This window comes from Theropithecus gelada, chromosome 8, assembly GCF_003255815.1.
Source record: "Theropithecus gelada isolate Dixy chromosome 8, Tgel_1.0, whole genome shotgun sequence".
Lineage (NCBI taxonomy): Eukaryota > Metazoa > Chordata > Mammalia > Primates > Cercopithecidae > Theropithecus > Theropithecus gelada.
The window spans coordinates 21,935,934-21,955,665 of NC_037676.1; the positions used below are offsets into that span (position 1 = coordinate 21,935,934).

At 45.9% G+C, this 19,732-nt stretch overlaps 1 protein-coding gene across 1 annotated transcript; it reads left to right on the forward strand.

The window, feature by feature from the left end:
* Positions 1–3,832: 3,832 nt before the first annotated feature.
* On the forward strand, positions 3,833–19,530 carry CHMP7 (charged multivesicular body protein 7). The gene is made up of 11 exons (XM_025394272.1): positions 3,833–4,040; positions 7,016–7,756; positions 10,035–10,206; positions 12,962–13,147; positions 14,173–14,306; positions 15,755–15,803; positions 16,052–16,171; positions 16,451–16,549; positions 16,785–16,845; positions 17,667–17,846; positions 18,062–19,530. Exons 2-11 carry the CDS (start codon positions 7,458–7,460, stop codon positions 18,121–18,123), a joined length of 1,362 nt encoding a protein of 453 aa, XP_025250057.1. The 5' UTR covers positions 3,833–4,040; positions 7,016–7,457; the 3' UTR covers positions 18,124–19,530.
* The last annotated feature ends 202 nt before the right edge of the window (positions 19,531–19,732 follow it).

A 19,732-nucleotide genomic window follows, 5' to 3' on the forward strand; every position in this document is an offset into this window, starting at 1 on the left:
AAGTTCTTCAGTTTTGGGACTCGGACTGACTCTTCTTGCTCCTCAGCTTGCATACAGCCTATTGTGGGACTTGTGATCGTGTAAGTTAATACTTAATAAACTCCTCTTTATATATATCCTATTAGTTCTGTCCCTCTAAGAGAACCCTAATACATCCCTTTTCCACTTTGAGTTTTCCTGCCTTTGCTTTAACTTGTCCTACCTTTCCAGACCAAATCAATGTACTTCTTACATATATCCATGGATATCTCATGTCTCCCTAAAATGTATAAAACCAAGCTGTGCCCTGACCACTTTGGGCACATGTCATCAGGCCTTCCTGAGTCTGTTTCATGGGTGCACATCTTCAGCTTTGGCAAAATAAACTTTTTTTTTTTTTTTTTTTTTTTTGAGATGGGGTCTTTCTTTGTTTCCCCGACTGGAGTGCAGTGGTGTGATCTCCACTCACTGAAAGCTCCACCTCTCAGGTTCATGCCATTGTCCTGCCTCAGCCTCCCGAGTAGCTGGGACTACAGGCGAACGCCACCACGCCCAGCTAATTTTTTGTATTTTTAGTAGAGATGGAGTTTCACCGTGTTTCCCAGGATGGTCTCGATCTCCTGACCTTGTGATCCGCCCGCCTCAGCCTCCCAAAGTGCTGGGATTACAAGCGTGAGCCACCACACCCAGCCAGCAAAATAAACTTTCTAAATTAACTGAGACCTGTCTCAGATTTTCTGGGTCCATATTTAATAACCATAAAGGGATTCTGAGTGGACATGCTCCTCACCTTTGACAAATCTAGCCTTTGACAAGGACAAACACCTATTGGTGCTTGGTACCAGCATGAGCTTGCTTTATGGCTCAAACCAATGGGACAATTTGCTGAGGTCTGAGAGCAACGCACCCTCCACCACAGCCCGCTCCCCCCAACCCCGCCGCCCACCAAGAGAATACCCAAATTTGGTCGAAATCTGAAGTTTATTTTATTTTTTTGTTGTACAACTCTTTTTTTTTTTTTTTTTTGGAGTTTTACTTGCTTCCAACAAGAAAGGCAAGTTTTCCTTTTCCTTGCTTCCATGATGATGGAAGATAGGTAACTCCGTTATGGAGTTTGAGCTCACTTCCAACAGGGAAGGTGAGTTTGTTGTTGTTGTTGTTGTTGTTTTGTTTGTTTGTTTTTCTGCTTCTAGGATGATAGAGAGTGGTCTACAGCCTGAGATCCATCCCTAGATAAGCAAGTGAATTGGGGTTTATCTTGGCTAAAGTTAAGATTAACAACCAGCTGGTCTTTATTTCTCCTTACCATTAGAGTGCTCAGGAATTATACAAGTTGTAGGACTGTTTGTTTTGCTTAAGTTTTTTGTTGTTGTTGATGTTTGTTTGTTTCTGTTTTGTTGTTTCATACTTTTCTCCCATTGGGTTTGACCAACTCTATCCAACTCGACCAAATCCGAAGGAAAGTTCCAAATGATGGGGAACAACGCCTCTGAAATGGCTAAATTCCCATACACAAAAAAAGGTGGTATAGTGAGGGGGGAAAAACGGTCAACAAAAGAGAAAAAAAAATTTTTTATTTTGACTACTTAAGGGATTTTATTTACATAACAAGGCCACCTTTTTGCTAGCCAGGCCAAACTGAAAGCAATGGCTGTCCCCCACTCTGCAGTTCAATAGCTAAGTTTCTGCCTTTTTTTCCCCCCTATTTATGACAGCCAAGGTTTTGTTCCTAAATCAAGTCCTTTCTGGTTTGATACTTGGTACTTCTTTTTTTTTTTTGAGATGGAGTTTCACTCTTGTTGTCCAGGCTGGAGTGCAATGGTGTGATCTCGGCTCACCACAACCTCCACCTCCCGGGTTCAAGCAATTCTCCTACCTCAGCCTCCCGAGTAGCTGGGATTACAGGCATGAGCCACCACACCTGGCTAATTTTGTATTTCTTAGTAGAGACGGAGTTTCTCCATGTTGGTCAAGCTGGTCTTGAACTGCTGACCTCAAGTGATCCGCCAGCCTCGGCCTCCCAAAGTGTTGGGATTACAGGCGTGAGCCACTGTGTCCGACCAATACTTGGTACTTCTGAAATAGCAGCAATTTGTCCTAGCTGAAATATAATAATAAAATTTTGAATTTTTGTTGTTGTTATTTTTGTTTTTGTTTTTAGATGGAGTCTCGCTCTGTGGCCCAGGCTGGAGTGCATTGGCACTATCTTGGCTCACTGCAACCTCCGCCTCCCGGGTCCAAGCGATTCTCCTGTCTCAGCCTTCCAAGTAGCTGGGACTACAGGTGTGTGCCACCATGCCCGGCTAATTTTTTGTATTTTTAGTAGAGATGGGGTTTCACCCTGTTAGCCAGGATGGTCCCTGATTTCCTGACCTCGTGATCCGCCTGCCTCTGCCTCCCAAAGGGCTGGAATTACAGGCGTGAGTTACAGTGCCCAGCCACCCGATTTTTTTTTACTCAGTTATTGCAACAGAGGCTACTCTTGGGTTTTTAAGAAAGAGTATAGTTTAGACACTTAGAAATGCTTTGTTTAAAAAAACGTTTTAAGTGCACTGTAAAAGCATCATGTGGTCTAGCCTTATAATAATTCTCCCTTTTTGGAGACCCAGGATTCAGTGTGGGCTGTTCCCAGAGCTCAGAGATCCAGTTAAAAAAGAATTGGTAATCCCGATCTAAACAAAATTGATCTCCTTATATAATCCAATGATAAATTTCTATAATTTTATGTTAAATTAGCAATTAAATCTGTTTTAATTTCCCTCCAGCTCACCAGAATTTCTCTTCAGACCTTATAATGTACATTTTGCTATCTGACTTTCACTTGAATTGTTTCCTTTAATATGCAAATTTAAGACTATTTAGCTGACAACTGCCTAGGGTTGTGAAACACGTTAACCAGGAATCTGAACGCCTAAGATAAAGAAAAAAAGCATTTTTGTGAATCTCTAAGATGTACTTCTTCTATCAACATGCCTAATACATCTATGTATTTATATGTTGTGTACACAATGTTGCACTCCTGAAAATATATAAAAGAGCTCTAATTAATGGTCTTAAAAAATAAAAGCATTTACATCAAGTACTTTATTAGAAAAAGGAAAGACTGGTCAAATGCTTTTTCAAGTTATCTGATAAGTAAAATCTTTAATAAATAAGCTAGCTTTAAAATTACTGGTAAAGTAATATTAGAAATGTCTTAAGAATTGCCAGCATACATTTTTATTTGCATTTATTAATCAAGAAATTTCATACTTAACCCTACCAAATACTATAAGGTGTCAAAATTTGGCACAGAGGTTACAAAACTATAAACCCAGCCCAAGACAGAATGACCTCTGCTCCTGTAATCACTAATAAATAAGACATTGATATTGGTTTAATGAAAATAGCTACATCTTGAATTATTTAGCAAAATTACCATAATTTCTAATCTTGCGGCAGTCTAGGTAGTCTAGTCCACAGGCACTAAGGAGGTTTGTTTTGGGAAAGGACTGTTACAATCTTTGTTTCAAAGTTAAACTATAAGTAAACTTGCATGGTAAAAGAATGTTTAATTTTGTGAAAAACGACCAAACTGTCTTCCAAAGTAGCTGTCAGAGACAACCTGCTCCCAGAAGAAAGCAGCAAGCCCCCTCCCCTAAATACCCTGCAGCTTATTTCTTCCCAGATGCCGGCTCCGCCCCAAGTTCTCAGAACTTAGGTACAGCTGTATCCACCCCCAGGCCAAACCACATCCTGGTACTCTAAGCCAGGTGGGGCAAGAAGTGACAAACAACTGCAGGATGTAGACTAACCTCAGAAAGCCCCTAGGCCCTCAAATCCCTATATAAGCCCCTCACATTAAACACTCTGGGCTGCCTCCTCTGAGGGTTATGGAGCAAGCCGGCAGGTCAACAAACTTGCTTGCCTGACTTTGAGCCTACTGGTCCTTTCTCTCCGCCGACCTTACAATAGCTGTACCACTTTGCATTTCCACCAGCAATGAATGAGAGTTCCTGTTGCTCTGCATCCTCATCAGCATTTGGTGTGGTCAGTATTTTGGATTTTCACCATTCTAATAGGTGTGTAGTAGTATCCTATTCTTGTCTAATTTGCAGTTCCCCAATGACATATGCTATTGAGCATATTATCATATACTTATTTGCCATTGGTATATCTTCTTTGGTGAGATGTCTGCTCAGATCTTTTATTCATGTTTTAATTGGGTTATTCTTCTTCTTTTTGTTGAGTCTTAAGAATTATTCGTGTGTTTTGGATTAACAGTCCTTTATCGGAGATGTCTTTTGCAAATAGTTTCTACCAGTCTGTGGCTTATCTTCACATTCTCTTCACAGTGTCTTTCACCGAGCAAAAAAAATAATAATTATTATGTCTAATTTATCAATTATTTCTTTCATGGATTATGCTTTTTGTGTTGTATCTAAAAAGTAATCATGATGCCCAAGGTCATCTAGATGTTTTGTCTTCTAGGAGTTTTATTGTTTTGTGTTTTTACATCTAAGTCCATGATCCCTTTGATTTGGCTTTTGTGAATGGTGTAAGATCTGTACCTGGATTTGTTTTTGTTTTTGCATGTAGGTGTTCCAGTGGTCATTGTTGAAAAGACTCTTTGAACCATTGTATTGCCTTTCTTTTTTTGAAAGGTCGGTTGACTATATTTATGTGTGTCTATTTCTGGGATTCCTATTCTGTTCCATTTATCTATTTGTTTATTTTTATGTATTTATTTTTGAGATGAATCTCGCTCTGTTGCCCAGGCTGGAGTGCAGTGGTGCAATCTCAGCTCACTGCAAGCTCCGCCTCCTGGGTTCATGCCATTCTCCTGCCTCAGCCTCCCGAGTAGCTGGGACTACAGGCGCCCGCCACCACGCCTGGCTAATTTTTTGTATTTTTAGTAGAGATGGGGTTTCACCGTGTTAGCCAGGATGGTTTCCGTCTCCTGACCTCGTGATCCGCCCGCCTCGGCCTCCCAAAGTTATTTGTTTATTCTTAAACCAATAACACACTATCTTGATTACTGTTGATTTATAGTAATTCTTGAAGTTGGGTTGTATCCATCCTCTGACTTACTTCTTCAATATTATTTTGGCTCTTCTGAGTCTTTTGCCTTTCCACATAAACTTTAGAATTAGTTTGTTGATATCTACAAAATAGCCATGATTTTGGAATTGCATTGGATCTACAGATCAATTTGGGAAGAATCGATATCTTGATAATATTGAGTTTTCCTGTCCATGAATATAAAATGCCTCTATATTTATTTAGTTCTTCGTCAATTTCTTTCATCAGAATTTTGTAGTTTTCCTCATGTAGAATTTGTACATATCTTGTTAGATTTTTACCTAATTTTTTATAGGGGGTGCTAATGTAAATGGTATTGCGTTTTTAATTTCATATTCCACTTGATCATTATAGGTATATAGGAAAGGAATTGACTTTTATAAATTGACTTTGTATCTGCAATCTTGTTCTCATGGCTTCTTAGTTCCAGGACATTGATTTGGCAATACTTTCATAATTTTCTACATGGATAATTATGTCATTTGTAAAGACATACCATTTTATTTCTTCCTCTTCAGTCTGTACAACTTTTATTTCCTTTACTTGGCTAACTATGTTAGCTAGGATTTCCCGTACAGCATTGACTAGGAATGGTGTGAGCAGACATTCTTGTGTTATTCCTGATTCCAGTGGAAAAGGATCTAGGTTCTCACCATTAATTCTTATGTTGGCTGTAAGGTTCTTGCTTATGTTCTTTATCAAGTGGAGGATGTGTCCCTCTGTTCCTGGAGTGCCGAGACTTTTTATCATGAACTGGTGTTGGATTTTGTCAAATGCTTTTTCCGCATCTGGCGATATGATCATATGATTTTTCTTTAGCCTATTGGTGGATTATATTAATTGATTTTTGAACATTGAACTAGCCTTGCCTAGCTGTAATAAATTCCACTTTATCCTGGTGTACAATTCTTTCAATACATTGTGGGTTTCAATTTGCTAGTATTCTATTGAGGATTTTTGCATCTGTATTCACAAGATATATTATTTTGCGTTTTTTGTTTGTTTTTGTTTTTGTTTTTTCTGAGACGGAGTCTCGCTCTGTCGCCCAGGCTGGAGTGCAGTGGCGTGATCTCCACTCACTGCAAGTTCCGCTCCCCGGGTTCACGCCATTCTTCTGCCTCAGCCTCCCGAGTAGCTGGGACTACAAGCGCCCGCCACCACGCCCGGCTAATTTTTTGCATTTTTAATACAGACGGAGTTTCACCGAGTTAGCGAGCATGGCCTCAGTCTCCTGACCTCGTGACCCGCCTGCCTTGGCCTCCCAAAGTGCTGGGATTACAGGCGTGAGCCACCACACCCGGTCGTGTTTTTTCTTTCCTGTAATGTCGTTTGTGTGGTTTTGGCATTAGGGTAATTCTTGCCTCATAGGCTCAGTTGAGATGTATTCCTTTTGTTTCTATCATATAAAAGAGATGGCACAGAACTGGCATAACTTGTTTTTTAAATATTTGGTAGAACTTATCAAATGAAACCATTTGAGCCTAATGCTGTTTGGATGTTATTAATTATTGATTCAATTAATTAGATACAAACATATTCAAGTGGTCTGTTTCCTCTTGTGTGTTTTGGCAGAGTGTGCTTTCAAGAAATGTGTCAATTTCGCCTAGGTTATCAAATTTGTGGACATACAGTTATTCATAGGATTCCTTTATTATCATTTTCATGCCCATGGGATCTGTAGTAATGTCCCTTATTTCATTTCTGATATTGACTATTTCTTTTTTCTCTTTGTTAGCCAGGCTAGAGGTTAATCAATTTCATTGACCTTTTCAAAAAATCAGCTTTAGGTTTTGTTGATATTCTTTTGATTTTGTTTTCAATTTCATTGATTTCTGTTCTTTTATTTTTTCTCTTCTGTTTACTTTGAACTTAATTTGTTCTTATTCTAGATTCCCAAGGTAGAATCTTAGGTTATTTTAGATCTTTCTTCTTTTCTGGTTTGTACATTCATTGATATAAATTTCCCTCTATACAGAGATTCACGGATCCATCCGGGTGGTCCAGGCACCACTGGCGCCCCTCTGCGGCGATTCCCCCGTTCCATTTTCTGAAGCCACAGGTCAGAAGCCGCTGTAGAACGCTTTGCCAAACTCCAGGATCTTGAAGAGAATGTAAGGCGCAGCTACCTGCCGCGCAGGCGCAAGCCTTTCTTTCCGCACAAAGACCGTGGGAGGAGGGGTCGGCGCAAGCGCTCGGTGTCTCTCTGAAAAGAACTTCATCATCCTGCCGCCCGCTTACGGAGCGCAGCGCAACGCATGCGCCTTGAAGACTTACGGAACTTATTTCATGCTCGGGGCGGCGCTGACGTGTGAACGAGAAGGAGGTGGTCAAGGAACGGAAGCCGGGAGGGAACTAGGGCGGAAGGGGACCAAGGGCCGGGCTTGTGTTCGGTGCCTTGCCGGGGCTGGGGGGTTCCGATGTGGTCCCCGGAGCGGGAGGCCGAGGCCCCGGCCGGGGGAGACCCGGCGGGCCTACTGCCCCCCGAGTGGGAGGAGGACGAGGAGCGCATGTCCTTCCTGTTCTCCGCTTTCAAGAGGAGTCGCGAGGTGAACAGCACCGACTGGGACAGCAAGATGGGCTTCTGGGCGCCGTTGGTGCTGAGCCACAGCCGCCGCCAGGGGGTGGTGCGCCTGCGTCTGCGGGACTTGCAGGAGGCCTTTCAGCGCAAGGGGAGCGTCCCACTAGGGCTGGCCACGGTGCTGCAGGACCTGCTGCGGTGAGGGGCGGGCCGGGGCCGGGGTCACGAGGGCGGGCGGGGGCAGCTCTCCGAGGGCCGGGCCCTGGTCCTGTTCTCTGCACAGTGCACTGCGCCCAGCCCAGTGTCTGGCCCAGAGAAGGCATCCAGTGTGGGTTCAGAAAGCGAAAAAGGAAAATAAGGAGGCCGGGCTAGGGAAGCTTGGAGGGAGAGGAAGAGGGGGTCTGGGGGAAGATTTGGGGTCGGGGATAGTCCCATTAGATGAGTTCCAGAGAAACCAGCCTAGCAAAGGTGACAGTGATTTGCCTGAACTGGGACCCCGTTATGTAGTTATTTCGTAAGAGCCTCCAAATTTGAATGGCCCGTGGAGCAGAAGGTCTAAGAGATAGTATTCATTAACCTAGAGAAGGTCAGAGCTAAAAAGCGGGCATTCGTGGGGAAGAGGCCTGTAGGCATCTTGCCAGCAACCCCTGGCACAGCTCATGCGTCTGGCTTGTCCTTGGCACAGGCTTTTTGGAGCAGAGAGGACGTGAAGGAGAACGAGGGCTTTGCTGAGTATCTGAGTGCCCTTAAAAGGTCTGTAGGAGATAAGTGTGTGACAGGTGCAGTGTTTTGGCGGTATCTGAGGGGTAACATTGATAACTAATAGATGTACAGTGCTTGGCAGCATGCAGATACTTTGTATGCACCATTTGACCCACTCAGCGGTCTTGTGGTGCGGTGATAGATTATCCTCAGCAGACAGAAGAGGAAACTGAGTTTCAGAGAGATCAAGTGACTTACTCAGAGTTACACAGGTAGTTAAAGCTGATACCGGGACTGGATACCTGGTCTTTGGATAAGTCATTTGCCATTCAATGTGTCATTCTGAGACCAGCCTAGCGTGATACACCTCTCAGTGAAGGAGGGAGAAAGTCAACGCTGATGGTTTTGTGTGTGTGTGTGTGTGTGTGTTTTAGTTTGCTGCTCTTTCTGATTAAGAGCTCTCCCTTCTCTACTTTTGTTCTCAGTACCTTCCCATTGGCTGACATTGATAGTGCCTAGGATGGTCTCGAACTCCTGAACTCAAGAGATCCTCCCACCTTGGCCTCCCAAAGTGTTAGGATTACAGGCGTTGAGCCACTGCACCTGGCCAGCAAGGCTTTCGGAGAATGTGTACAGTGGAAACGGTTTTCGTTCATGCCTGAAGTAGGGAACAGGAGAAACAGTAGTTGAAGAAGTCAGTGAGGGATGAGACCAGAATGGACCTCCTTGGTGTAGAAGGGTGACGATCTTTCACTTCCAATCCAGACACTTTAATACATCGATGGTATTAAAGTCTCTTCTCCTGACTGCTGGCGCTCCACTGAAGCTTCCTGTTGCTTGCCTGGGTCCTGAAGAATTTCTGAGGGTGATACTTCTCCACAGAGGCGACGTGGCATAGTATTAGTATTAAAAGTAGTATCAAAAACCACAATTACTTTTGCACCAACCTAATAGTTAACAGCTTAGCTTGAGGGCCAACTGGCTTAGGCCTGAATCCTGGCTCTGCCATTTGCTAAATTATGTGGCCCTGCACAAATTTTATGCTGTCTTTAACTCTCAGTTTGACAAATTCTAAAATGGTGATGATAATTGTACCTAGGTTTATTGTGAGGATTTGAAGAGATATTCCTTATATAGCCTTCAGCATAGCGACTGGCCAGCGGCAAGCATTTAATAAATTGAGCTGATGTTACTGTTACCAGCACCATGAAATACTTACATATACTTACATATACATCATAATACTTACATATACTTACATATACATCATAATACTTATATATGCTTACATATCCATCGTATCCCCACCCTTGCCTTGGAAGAGCACGGTCTTTCTCTGTACATCTTTGTTTTCTTCCTTGTGTCTTGCACTCGACAGTGATTTATTTTCATGTGATTGTTTTGAGCACCAATTGTAAAAGGAAATCTCAGCGAGGGCTCAGAAGCTGCCTGTGTTTCTGTTGTCTTAGTGAGGCACTTGCCTTTTGGTTCCAGCCCTGTCATGGTGTAGATTTGACCTCTCTGCTTACCTTCGGAGTCCCTCAGTTTTCTCATTCGTTAAAATGCTCATAACACCGCCTCCTATGCAGAGGTGTTGTGAGGCTTAGAGCTGGAGTACAAGCAATGCTGCATGTAGTTGGCACAGCGTAGGTGCTTAGTAAATGGTAGTGATGATGATGATAAAATTCCTCTTTTGGGGTAAAGGGGGAGCTGGAGACTGGAATGGGATATTGCATTAAGTGCTACTACACGCCCTTCTTTTTCTTCCCTGCAGTCGAGGGGAGCTGCAGCGGGAGTCAGACTTCATGGCCAGTGTAGACAGCAGCTGGATCTCCTGGGGGGTCGGGGTCTTCCTGCTGAAGCCTCTCAAGTGGACTCTTTCTAACATGCTGGGAGATAATAAGGTTCCAGCCGAGGAGGTCCTTGTCGCTGTGGAGCTGTTGAAGGTGGGTACTCAGAAGGGGGTGTCTGGGTGTCACCTGATGTGATCATAACATCCTCCACGTCCCTTGGGTGCGTTCTTTTTTACATGGTGACTGAGTTGATAACTGAGTTTATCTGCCCTCCCTTGTACTTGCGCTTTGCATATATTCATTAGTGGGACTTGTACATTTCAAGGGTTAGCCTTTGTCTGAGAATTTTCAGCAACTAACAGTGGATTATTTTCTAGTATCTGTAGTGATTCATGTTAAGCAGCAGTTTAGGAAATGCTTTGCCTTCTGTAGTTTACTGACAGGAGTTTCTCAGGATTCCTGAGGACCTTGTGGCTTTCAGTATTGTCCCCTCTGAACTGGCGCACTCAGCTCCGCTTTCCTACTTTGTGACCGTGCCCTTTCCCCTTCCAGCTTTCTGATGGCCTGCCTTCTGCTGCACATGCTCCTCTCCTTTGAAGAGGCCACTGGGGCCATGGTCCCGTCCTAGCCTCCTGGTCAGTCAGCCTCCTCCCGGCCTGCCTTCCCCACAGCCTTAATCGCATGGCTCATTGCTCCACTCCCTTCCTCAGCAACACCCTCAGCTCCTTTGCATCTCCTTTGGTCCACACCAGGAGACTCCCAGCAAATCCATGTCAACTCTAGTTCTTCCTGAAAATCTTATTCACTTGTTTCTTGTCTGTCTTTCCTACTAGAAGGGAACAGTGCCATGGGCCCTGGGACCCTGGGAGCGGTGCCTGGTGCCTGGTACCTGGTAGACAGTCAACAGATCCCTGTCGAGTGAATGAATATATACACACAGACACATGTGTACACATTACTCCATTTTTTTCTAGAAATGGAATTGGTGTGCAGTTTGCTTTGTTTTCTTCCACTGCATTATATCAGGTGCCTCTTTCCAGGCCCTACACAGTATGGATTTACTTGATTCTTTTTGATGCCTGCATGATGATCTATTGCTATGCCACAATTTATGCAACAGGTGCTCTGCAGATGGACGTTTAAGTCATTCCGATTTCTCTCTCCGTTTTTCCATTACAAAAAAAATGCCTCTTGGACAGAGAACTCTTGACCTCAGGTGATCCACCCACCTCAGCCTCCCGAAGTGCTGATATTATAGGCGTAAATCACCACGCCCGGCCTCTCTCAGACATCTTAAAACATCATATCCAAGATGGGATATTTTGTCTTTCCTTTAAACTAGGCTTTTCCTCCTGTATTTTTTGCTATTAATAGCATCACATCCATCAGTCACTCAATCCATGGTGACTTTCCTCTCAACTTTCTCCTCCAACCCTGTATCCAGTTACCAGTGTTACCTTCCGAATTTTGTTTGGCTCCATCACTCCTCTTTCTGTGTTTATTATTCAAATAATCTGTTGTTCAACCCCACATAATCTCTTGTGTAAATGGTCTCCTTGCCTCTCATCTTAACTCTACAATCCATCCTATCCCAACTGGCAGTTAGTTTTCTGTTAATCTAGCCATGTCAGTTTCCTTCAGTGACCACCTACCATCTACAGAGTAAAGGATCATCATAAGCTATTATACTTTCTATAATATAGGAGTGCTTCTTCTCTCTCTCCTTTCCCCTCTACATTTGTACACGTGCCGCATTGACCCACCCTTCTATACTCATGTTCCTTTCTCTTCCTGAGATACCCCTTTCACCTCTTCACCTGGCAGCTTGCTCACTCTTCAGAATTCTGCTCAACATTTTTTTTTTTTTTTTCAAGAAATCCTGAATCACCAGGTAGTCCTTTCCTCTATTTTCATAGCATCCTATGCACACCTCAGTAAGTCTTTCTTGTTTCTGGTAGTAATTTCCATGTATGAGCGAAATGGTGACATTATTTCTTGGAACTTACATTTCTTAGTCTTGTCGCTAATCTTATCCCATCTGTTTATCGTGTACTTTTCTTTGTTTTTTGTTTTGTTTTGTTTTGAAACAGAGTTTTGCTCTTGTTGCCCAGGCTGGAGTGTAGTGGTGCAATCTCAGCTCACTGCAACCTCCGCCTCCCAGGTTCAAGTGATTCTCCTGCCTCAACCTCGCAAGTAGCTGGGATTATAGGTGCCCGCCATCACACCCGGCTACTATTTTTTGTATTTTTAGTAAAGACGGGGTTTTGCCATGTTGGCCAGGCTGGTCTCAAACTCCTGACCTCAGGTAATCTGCCTGCCTCCGCCTCCCAAAGTGCTGGGATTACCAGCATGAACCACCATGCCTGGCCCTTTTCCCTTAAGACTCTTTACAGACTCAGTAATGTTTGTGTTTGCAGTATAGCCAATTGGCAGGAAAATGGAGAGACTACCATTGGAAGGGAATTAGATATCATTTCATCCACCCTCTTCAGAGAGTGATACTGAGGACTAGTGAGGCTGTGACTGGCCCAGGGTCACCCAGGCTGGGCTGGAAATCAGGCCTCAGGTCTCCTTCACAGATGTTCTACCTCAGCTCACCTCCTCAGTCTTCCCTTGGGAAACCACAGACCAGAGAGAGGCAGGAGTGTAAAATCCCCAGTGGACGTGCAGTGCAGAGCTGGCTCCCAGCATCTCATGTGCCTCATTCCATAGGGAGTCACCGAACTTTCCTCCAAGGCTTAAAAACACAGATCCTTCCTCCTTTTTAAAAAGCCGCTACTTGGGGAGGATGGGCTTGGGATTCCCGGGTGCTTGCCTTGTGTGGTCATGGTTTTGAAGCTCGGGGTCAGGGTCCCTGCGTCCCGTGGCAGTGGCCAGGGCCTGTCAGCCCATGTTGCCTTTCCCGCAGGAAAAGGCTGAGGAGGTGTATCGTCTGTATCAGAACTCGCCCCTCTCCTCCCACCCCGTGGTGGCCCTGTCAGAGCTCAGCACCCTCTGTGCTAACTCCTGCCCAGATGAGAGGACCTTCTACTTGGTGTTGCTGCAGCTGCAGAAGGAGAAGAGGGTCACAGTCCTCGAGCAGAACGGGGAGAAGGTACGGAGGCTCACCTGTTCATTCTCTGACTCAGCGGTGATTGATTCAGTACATACAGTAGCGACCCCTTATCTGAGATTTTGCTTTCCAGAGTTTCCGTTACCTGCAGTCAACCACGGTCCAAAAATAATAAGTGGAAAATTCCAAACATTAACAGTTCCATAGATTTCAGTTGTGCACTGTTCTGAGTAGTGTGATGGGACCTCGTAGTATCCCGCCTGAATGCTCATCCCCCCTTTGTCCAGCATCTCCCTGCCTGAGTCACTTAGGAGTTGTCTCAGTCATCAGATTGACTGTCATGGCACTGCAGTGGTTGTGTTCAAGCCACCCTTATTGTACTGTTTTTTTTTTTTTTTTTGAGACAGAGTCTTGCCGTCGCCCAGCAATGGTGCAATCTCGGCTCACTGCAGCCTCCGCCTCCCAGGTTCAAGTGATTCTCCTGCCTCAGCCTCCTGAGTAGTTGGGATTACAGGCATGCGCCACAGCGCCTGGCTAATTTTTGTATTTTTAGTACAGAAGGGGTTTCACCATTTGGCCAGGCTGTCTTGAATTCCTGACCTCAAGTGATCCTCCTGCCTCGGCCTCCCAAAGTGCTAGGATTACAGGTGTGAACCACCGTGCCTGGCCTATTGTACTTAATAATGGCCCCAAAGCACAAGAGCAGTGGTGCTGGCAGTCCAGATTTACCAAAGAGAAGCTGTCAGGTGCTTCCTTTAAGTGAAAAAGTGAAAGTTCTGGACTAAATAAGGAAGACAAAATATCATTTGCTGAGGTTGCTAGGATCTACAGTAAGAATGAATCTTCTATAGGAAAAATTGTGAAGAAGGAAAAAATGTTTGCATAGCTGTATGTATAGGGTTCAGTATTCTCCGAGGGTTCAGGCATCCACGGGGGGTTCCATTCATTGGAATGTATCCCCCATGGATAAGGGGGGCCTGCTGTTCTCATATGCCCACCAGCACTCCTGCTTGGGAAGTTCTCAGCCTTTGTGGTAGCAGCAGTAGTAATTTCTCCCTGTCCCTCAGATTGTGAAGTTTGCCCGAGGGCCACATGCCAAGGTCTCTCCAGTCAATGACGTAGACGTTGGGGTGTACCAGCTGATGCAGAGTGAACAGCTTCTCTCGCGCAAAGTGGAGTCCTTATCCCAGGAAGCAGAGAGGTAACTTTTAACCCCGAACTGAGCCCCCTCCCCACTGTGGCTGGCCCCCAGAGCCAGCAAAATGTTACTGTATGTGGGCTTTTAAAAAATAGGTGTGTGGTTTTTTTTAAGCTAATTACAAAAGTACTCACTGCTCGATGCAGAAATCATGGAAAGCACAGAATATCACAAAAGAGAAAAAAAAATGAGGCCTTTAGTTCATTTGTTTATTTATTTGTTTTTTTGAGACAGAGTCTCACTCTGTCGCCCAGACTGGAGTGCAGTGGCATGATCTCGGCTCACTGCAAGCTCCACCTCCTGGGTTCACACCATTGTCCTGCCCCAGCCTCCTGAGTAGCTGGGACTACAGGTACCCGCCACCACGCCTGGCTAATTTTTTGTAATTTTAGTAGAGACGGAGTTTCACTGTGTTAGCCAGGATGGTCTCGATCTCCTGACCTCGTGATCCGCCCATCTTGGCCTCCCACAGTGCTGGGATTACAGGTGTGAGCCACCCTGCCAGGCCTTTTTTTTTTTTTTTTTTTTTTCCTTCTAAATTGAGACAGGGTCTTGCGCTATGCCCCAGGCTGGAGAGCAGTGACACGATCTTAGTTCACTGCAGTCTCAAACTCCTGGGCTCAAGCAATCTTCCCGCCTTAGCCTCCTCAGTAGCTGGGACCACAAGTGCGCACCACCATGCCTGGCTAGTTTTTTAATTTTTTGTTGAGACGGGGTCTCACCGTGTTGTCCAGGATGGTCTCAAACTCCTCGGCGCAAACAAGCCTCCCACCTCAGCCTCCCAATTTGCTGGGGTTCCTGGGGTGAGCCACTGTGCCCAGCTGAAAACACGAGTCTTAATTCTTCCCCCACAGACCATGACTGTGAGTGTAATGTTTATGCTCTTCCTTACCAGTATCCATTCAACTAATATTTATTGAGCTAGGCATTGTCTTAGGGACTGGGGATATAGCCGTGGACAAGATAGGTTCCTGCCTTTGCAGAGGTCTTTCTGAAGGGCCCTTGCCCTGCCCTTTCCCCGTGGATGACTGTACAAGGAATCCCTGATAAAGACACACACTCGGCAGGCGGACACAGACATTGAAGTCTGTCTTCCAGTTGGGAAAGCCTCACCTTGTTGGGAGGCAGAGGGATGTGTCCGAGGTCATTGTTGGTGTTAACAGTTCATTCCCTGTCTCCCCACATTGGGAAGACATGTACGAGGTGCCCTGTTTGCATGTTCTGTCGCGGTGGGTTGAAAAAGCGTGTCCTCAGTCAGCCTGCTTGAGCTGCCTGTTGACTTCCACAAGAGTTTCTGGCCGTCAGCATCATTTTTCTTGCCACTGGGCAGAGTGGATTTAGTCTTAACAGATTTAAAACCACCTTCACTGAGTGCTGCTCTCAGGGACTCTTTGAGACCCTGGCCCTCCCGTCCTGTGACACAGTCATCTTATCTGTCCCTCTGTTTCTAGGTGTAAAGAAGAAGCCCGCCGAGCATGCCGAGCAGGAAAGAAGCAGCTGGTGAGTTCTTGTCTCTTCCAGCCCCGTAGCAGTGCCCCAGGCAGGCCTGAAGCGATGCCCAGCAGTTCGGAGAGCAGCCCGCTGGGGTTTTGAGGGAGACAGAGTCTGCAGGGGCCCAGGCACCACAGCTTATTTTACAGACCGGAGGGAAGAAGGCTGGGACAGCCTTAGCGTCTGGGAAGGGCTGTCTTCCTCTTGCCCTTTGGCTTGCCCAGTTCAGCACTGACCTAAGTCTCCATGCCCCCCAGGCACTGAGGTCTCTCAAGGCCAAGCAACGGACAGAGAAGCGCATCGAGGCCTTGCATGCCAAGCTGGACACTGTTCAAGGCATCCTGGACCGGATCTATGCCTCCCAGACAGATCAAATGGTAGCCACTCCCCCCTACTCCAGCACTCAGCTGGTCTCTCCGTGGGTGTTGGTCACTTGCAGCTTCGGCTTTGCTGTTTGGAGAATCCCTGGGTTCTTTCGGGATGTAGCTGGGGTTGCCTTTGCCTTTCCAGTCAGGAGGTTTGGCCTCAGTGGGTATAGGGTATATTGAACTTGGGTGCCAAAAAAACCCCAAAGCTGCCTTTTGGAGTTGAAACAATATTGTATGTATTTTGCCAAATGTCTGTCATATGCACTGATAGCTTTGCTTTGTCTTTAGGTTTTTAATGCCTACCAGGCTGGGGTGGGAGCACTCAAACTCTCCATGAAGGATGTCACAGTGGAGAAGGCAGAGAGCCTTGTGGATCAGATCCAAGAGGTACAGAAAGGGGCCAGGGAGGGACACACAGAGAAGGAAATGACAGAGGACAGATTTGACTTCATTGCACATCCTCTTTAATGAAACTTGACTTGTGACCTTGTGAACTTGAGGAAGGTTTCCTTGATTCTCATTTGGGGCAGGATTGCTTTGTCACCCTAGATATTTTCTACCGAAGACTGAGATGCTCAGAGCCACCATGCCCAACTCAGGGCTTTGCACTTGTCTCTTACAGCTCTGTGACACCCAGGATGAAGTTTCTCAGACTCTGGCTGGTGGGGTAACCAATGGCTTAGGTGAGTGGACAAGGTGGTTATTTTTATTTTTATTTATTTATTTATTTTTAGATGGAGTCTCACTCTGTCACCTAGGTTGGAGTGCAGTGACACATTCTCGGCTCACTGCAACCTCCGCCTCCTGGGTTCAAGCGATTCTCCTGCCTCAGCCTCCTGAGTAGCTGGGATTATAGGCGCACACCACCACGCCGGGCTAATTTTTGTATTTTTAGTAGAGATGGGGTTTCACCATGTTGGTCAGGCTGGTCTCGAACTCCTGACCTCGTGATCCGCCTGCCTCCGCCTCCCGAAGTGCTGGGATTACAGGCATGAGCCACCATGCCCGGCCCAAAGCAATTGTTTCTTCTTTTCATCCTGGAAGACTTCGCTTCCCTGTGCTGTGATGAGTTTGACGGTAGATTTGCTTTTCCGGCTGCAGGCAGGCCTCTCCTAGCCTGCCCTCCCTGGGGCCCATCTGCAGGAGCAATCAGGGAATTGCCATTTCCTCCTTGATAGCTGTGCTCATGACCCATCTGTGCTCCAGCATTCCTCATTCACAAGGCTTCCGACTGGAGGATCCTCCTTCAAGGGCAAGGGGAATCAGGGTCAGGTCCATGGGGTTAACAGAACACACCTCCTTGGTGACTTCACTCTGAGTCCGGAAGAAGCATCTCTGCTTGAAGCTACCCTCAGTTTCCTGACTTCCAGGATTTTTTTTTAATTTGCAAGGAGGCCTGGCATCTTTTGAAAAGCTAAGCGGAGTTTTGGTAACCTCAGTCCTGTACTCATTAATGCATTTCTCCCTGGAGTTTATGCATCTTTATGTTCTCTTTAATTTCCAGATTTTGACAGTGAAGAACTGGAGAAGGAATTGGACATCCTCCTCCAGGATACCACCAAAGAACCTTTGGATCTGCCTGACAACCCCCGCAGTAGGCATTTTACCAACAGTGTGCCTAACCCTAGGATCTCAGATGCTGAACTTGAAGCTGAACTTGAGAAACTGTCCTTATCAGAGGGAGGTATGGAGCTGTTTTCCAAGGCCTCAGGCGGGCATGTGGCCTTCTGGCTGACAGAGTTGATGGGCCCAAGCCCAATTACTCAATTTGCCAGAGTACCAGAGCCCTATAGGGAGTTGAGGGTTTGTTTATATTAAGACTCAGTCTCATAAACACTGGAATGCCTTCATCTTCAAGATTTTCCTGTTATAGTGTTCAGTCATTTCTTTGCCTTGCAGGTTTGGTCCCAAGCAGTAAATCTCCGAAAAGGCAATTGGAACCGACTCTAAAGCCATTGTAGGACCCTCAAGTGAAGGACCCTCATGTAAAAGAGAGACCAGGCTTGCTGGGTGTGTACATAGTTATTTAAACAAGAAACTCTCAGAATGTGTTTGGAAGAGGAGGAAGGAGAACTACTGATTTATCTGGATGCTACTACTTACTACAGGACAGATAGAATTTCTGGAAGCGATGCTCCAAAGGCTTGCTCCCAGCTGTATTATGGACCTGCCTTCTCATCTTTATAGTGCCACAATTTATACAGTCCTGTGTCTGACCTGTCATTTCATAGCCTGCAGTTCTTGCCATTGGCACACTTAGTTTGTCTTCACCCACCAGCTTCGTTCCAGCCTATGAAGGGGAAAGATTTGCAGTTTTGCCAAATCTGAATCAGTTCCCACTTCCCCCTGTGGTTTTTTAGAGGGGTTCATCCTCTCGCTAATGTCAGTTAAATAACTTACTCTGCCCCACTTGATTTCACTGGTAAGAGAAGAATGAGAATGAAACACTTCAAGGTTTTATTTGAGGGGACTTAGCTGCCATTTTATGGAGAAACATGTAGTGTAAAAAGGTTTTTCTCTAGGGTCATTTGTCAGAATTCTCCAGGTGTTCAGAGAAAGAGGTCGCCCCAAGTGGCCCAGAGTCATGACAGTCCGGAGGGGCTGGTGTGGCCGGTGGGCGCTGCCTCTTCATCCGATGCAGCAGGAGGTCCGCTGGTGGGGGAAAGCTTCTTCCGAGGCCTCTGCACTCGCCTGGGAAGAGGCCCAGTCACTACAGGACCCCGAGATGTCCAGACCCCTTATACTTTTCTAAAGAGGCGAAACTGTGGCCTTGGCCCCATCATGGGATAACTGAAAAATACATACCTATCTTCCAGAACAAGCCACACAACAACACACCTCCCCTCCTTGAGCCTGGCGCACAGCACCGGGCTCTGTATTTGGAAAGCGTTTTACTTTGTGGCCTACTGCTTGGGGCAGGGGAGCTGAGCCAGGATGTGCAATAGAAGCAGGGGCTGTGCCTTCTGCCAGATCTGCCGGGAGCTACCTGGGCCACCTGTGCACCTGTCCTGCTTCCTGCAGTCCCCGCTCCCTGCCTCCTCTGAGGGACTGGGCAGGGCGGGGTAGGGGGATAGACAGGAAAGGGTCTGAATGCTCTGGCAACGGTGAGAAGAAACGATAGCCACAATGCCACTCCGCTGCCCAGCCGCCAGGATTTCTGCCTGGAGCCCTTTGCCCTGTCCCTGCTGCCTGAGGTGGCGTAGAGCAGAGGAGAAGAATTTGCTCCAGGCCAGGAGCACAAATCATTGTTCAATGAATTTCTCTCCAACTTGACCTTGGTAAACGGAAATGTTGGGGGTGAAGAGAAACAATCACTATTTTTTTTCTTTTTTATCTGGTAAATAATTAAAAGAAAAACCGAAACACTTGTCCCGTCTCTTCTTTAGGTTGTATCAATGTCTTGTTCCTTCGTGCCTCCCCACGCTTCCAGCTTCTGCACACTTTGGTTCTTTCTCTGAAGTCCAGAGGAGAATGTGGAGCGCCTGATCATGTGAGCTTTGAGCTGCAGCAGCTGCTGCTCCATCCAAGTGGCCGCGCACAGTGAGCTCTCCTGGGGAGAACTCACTCTTT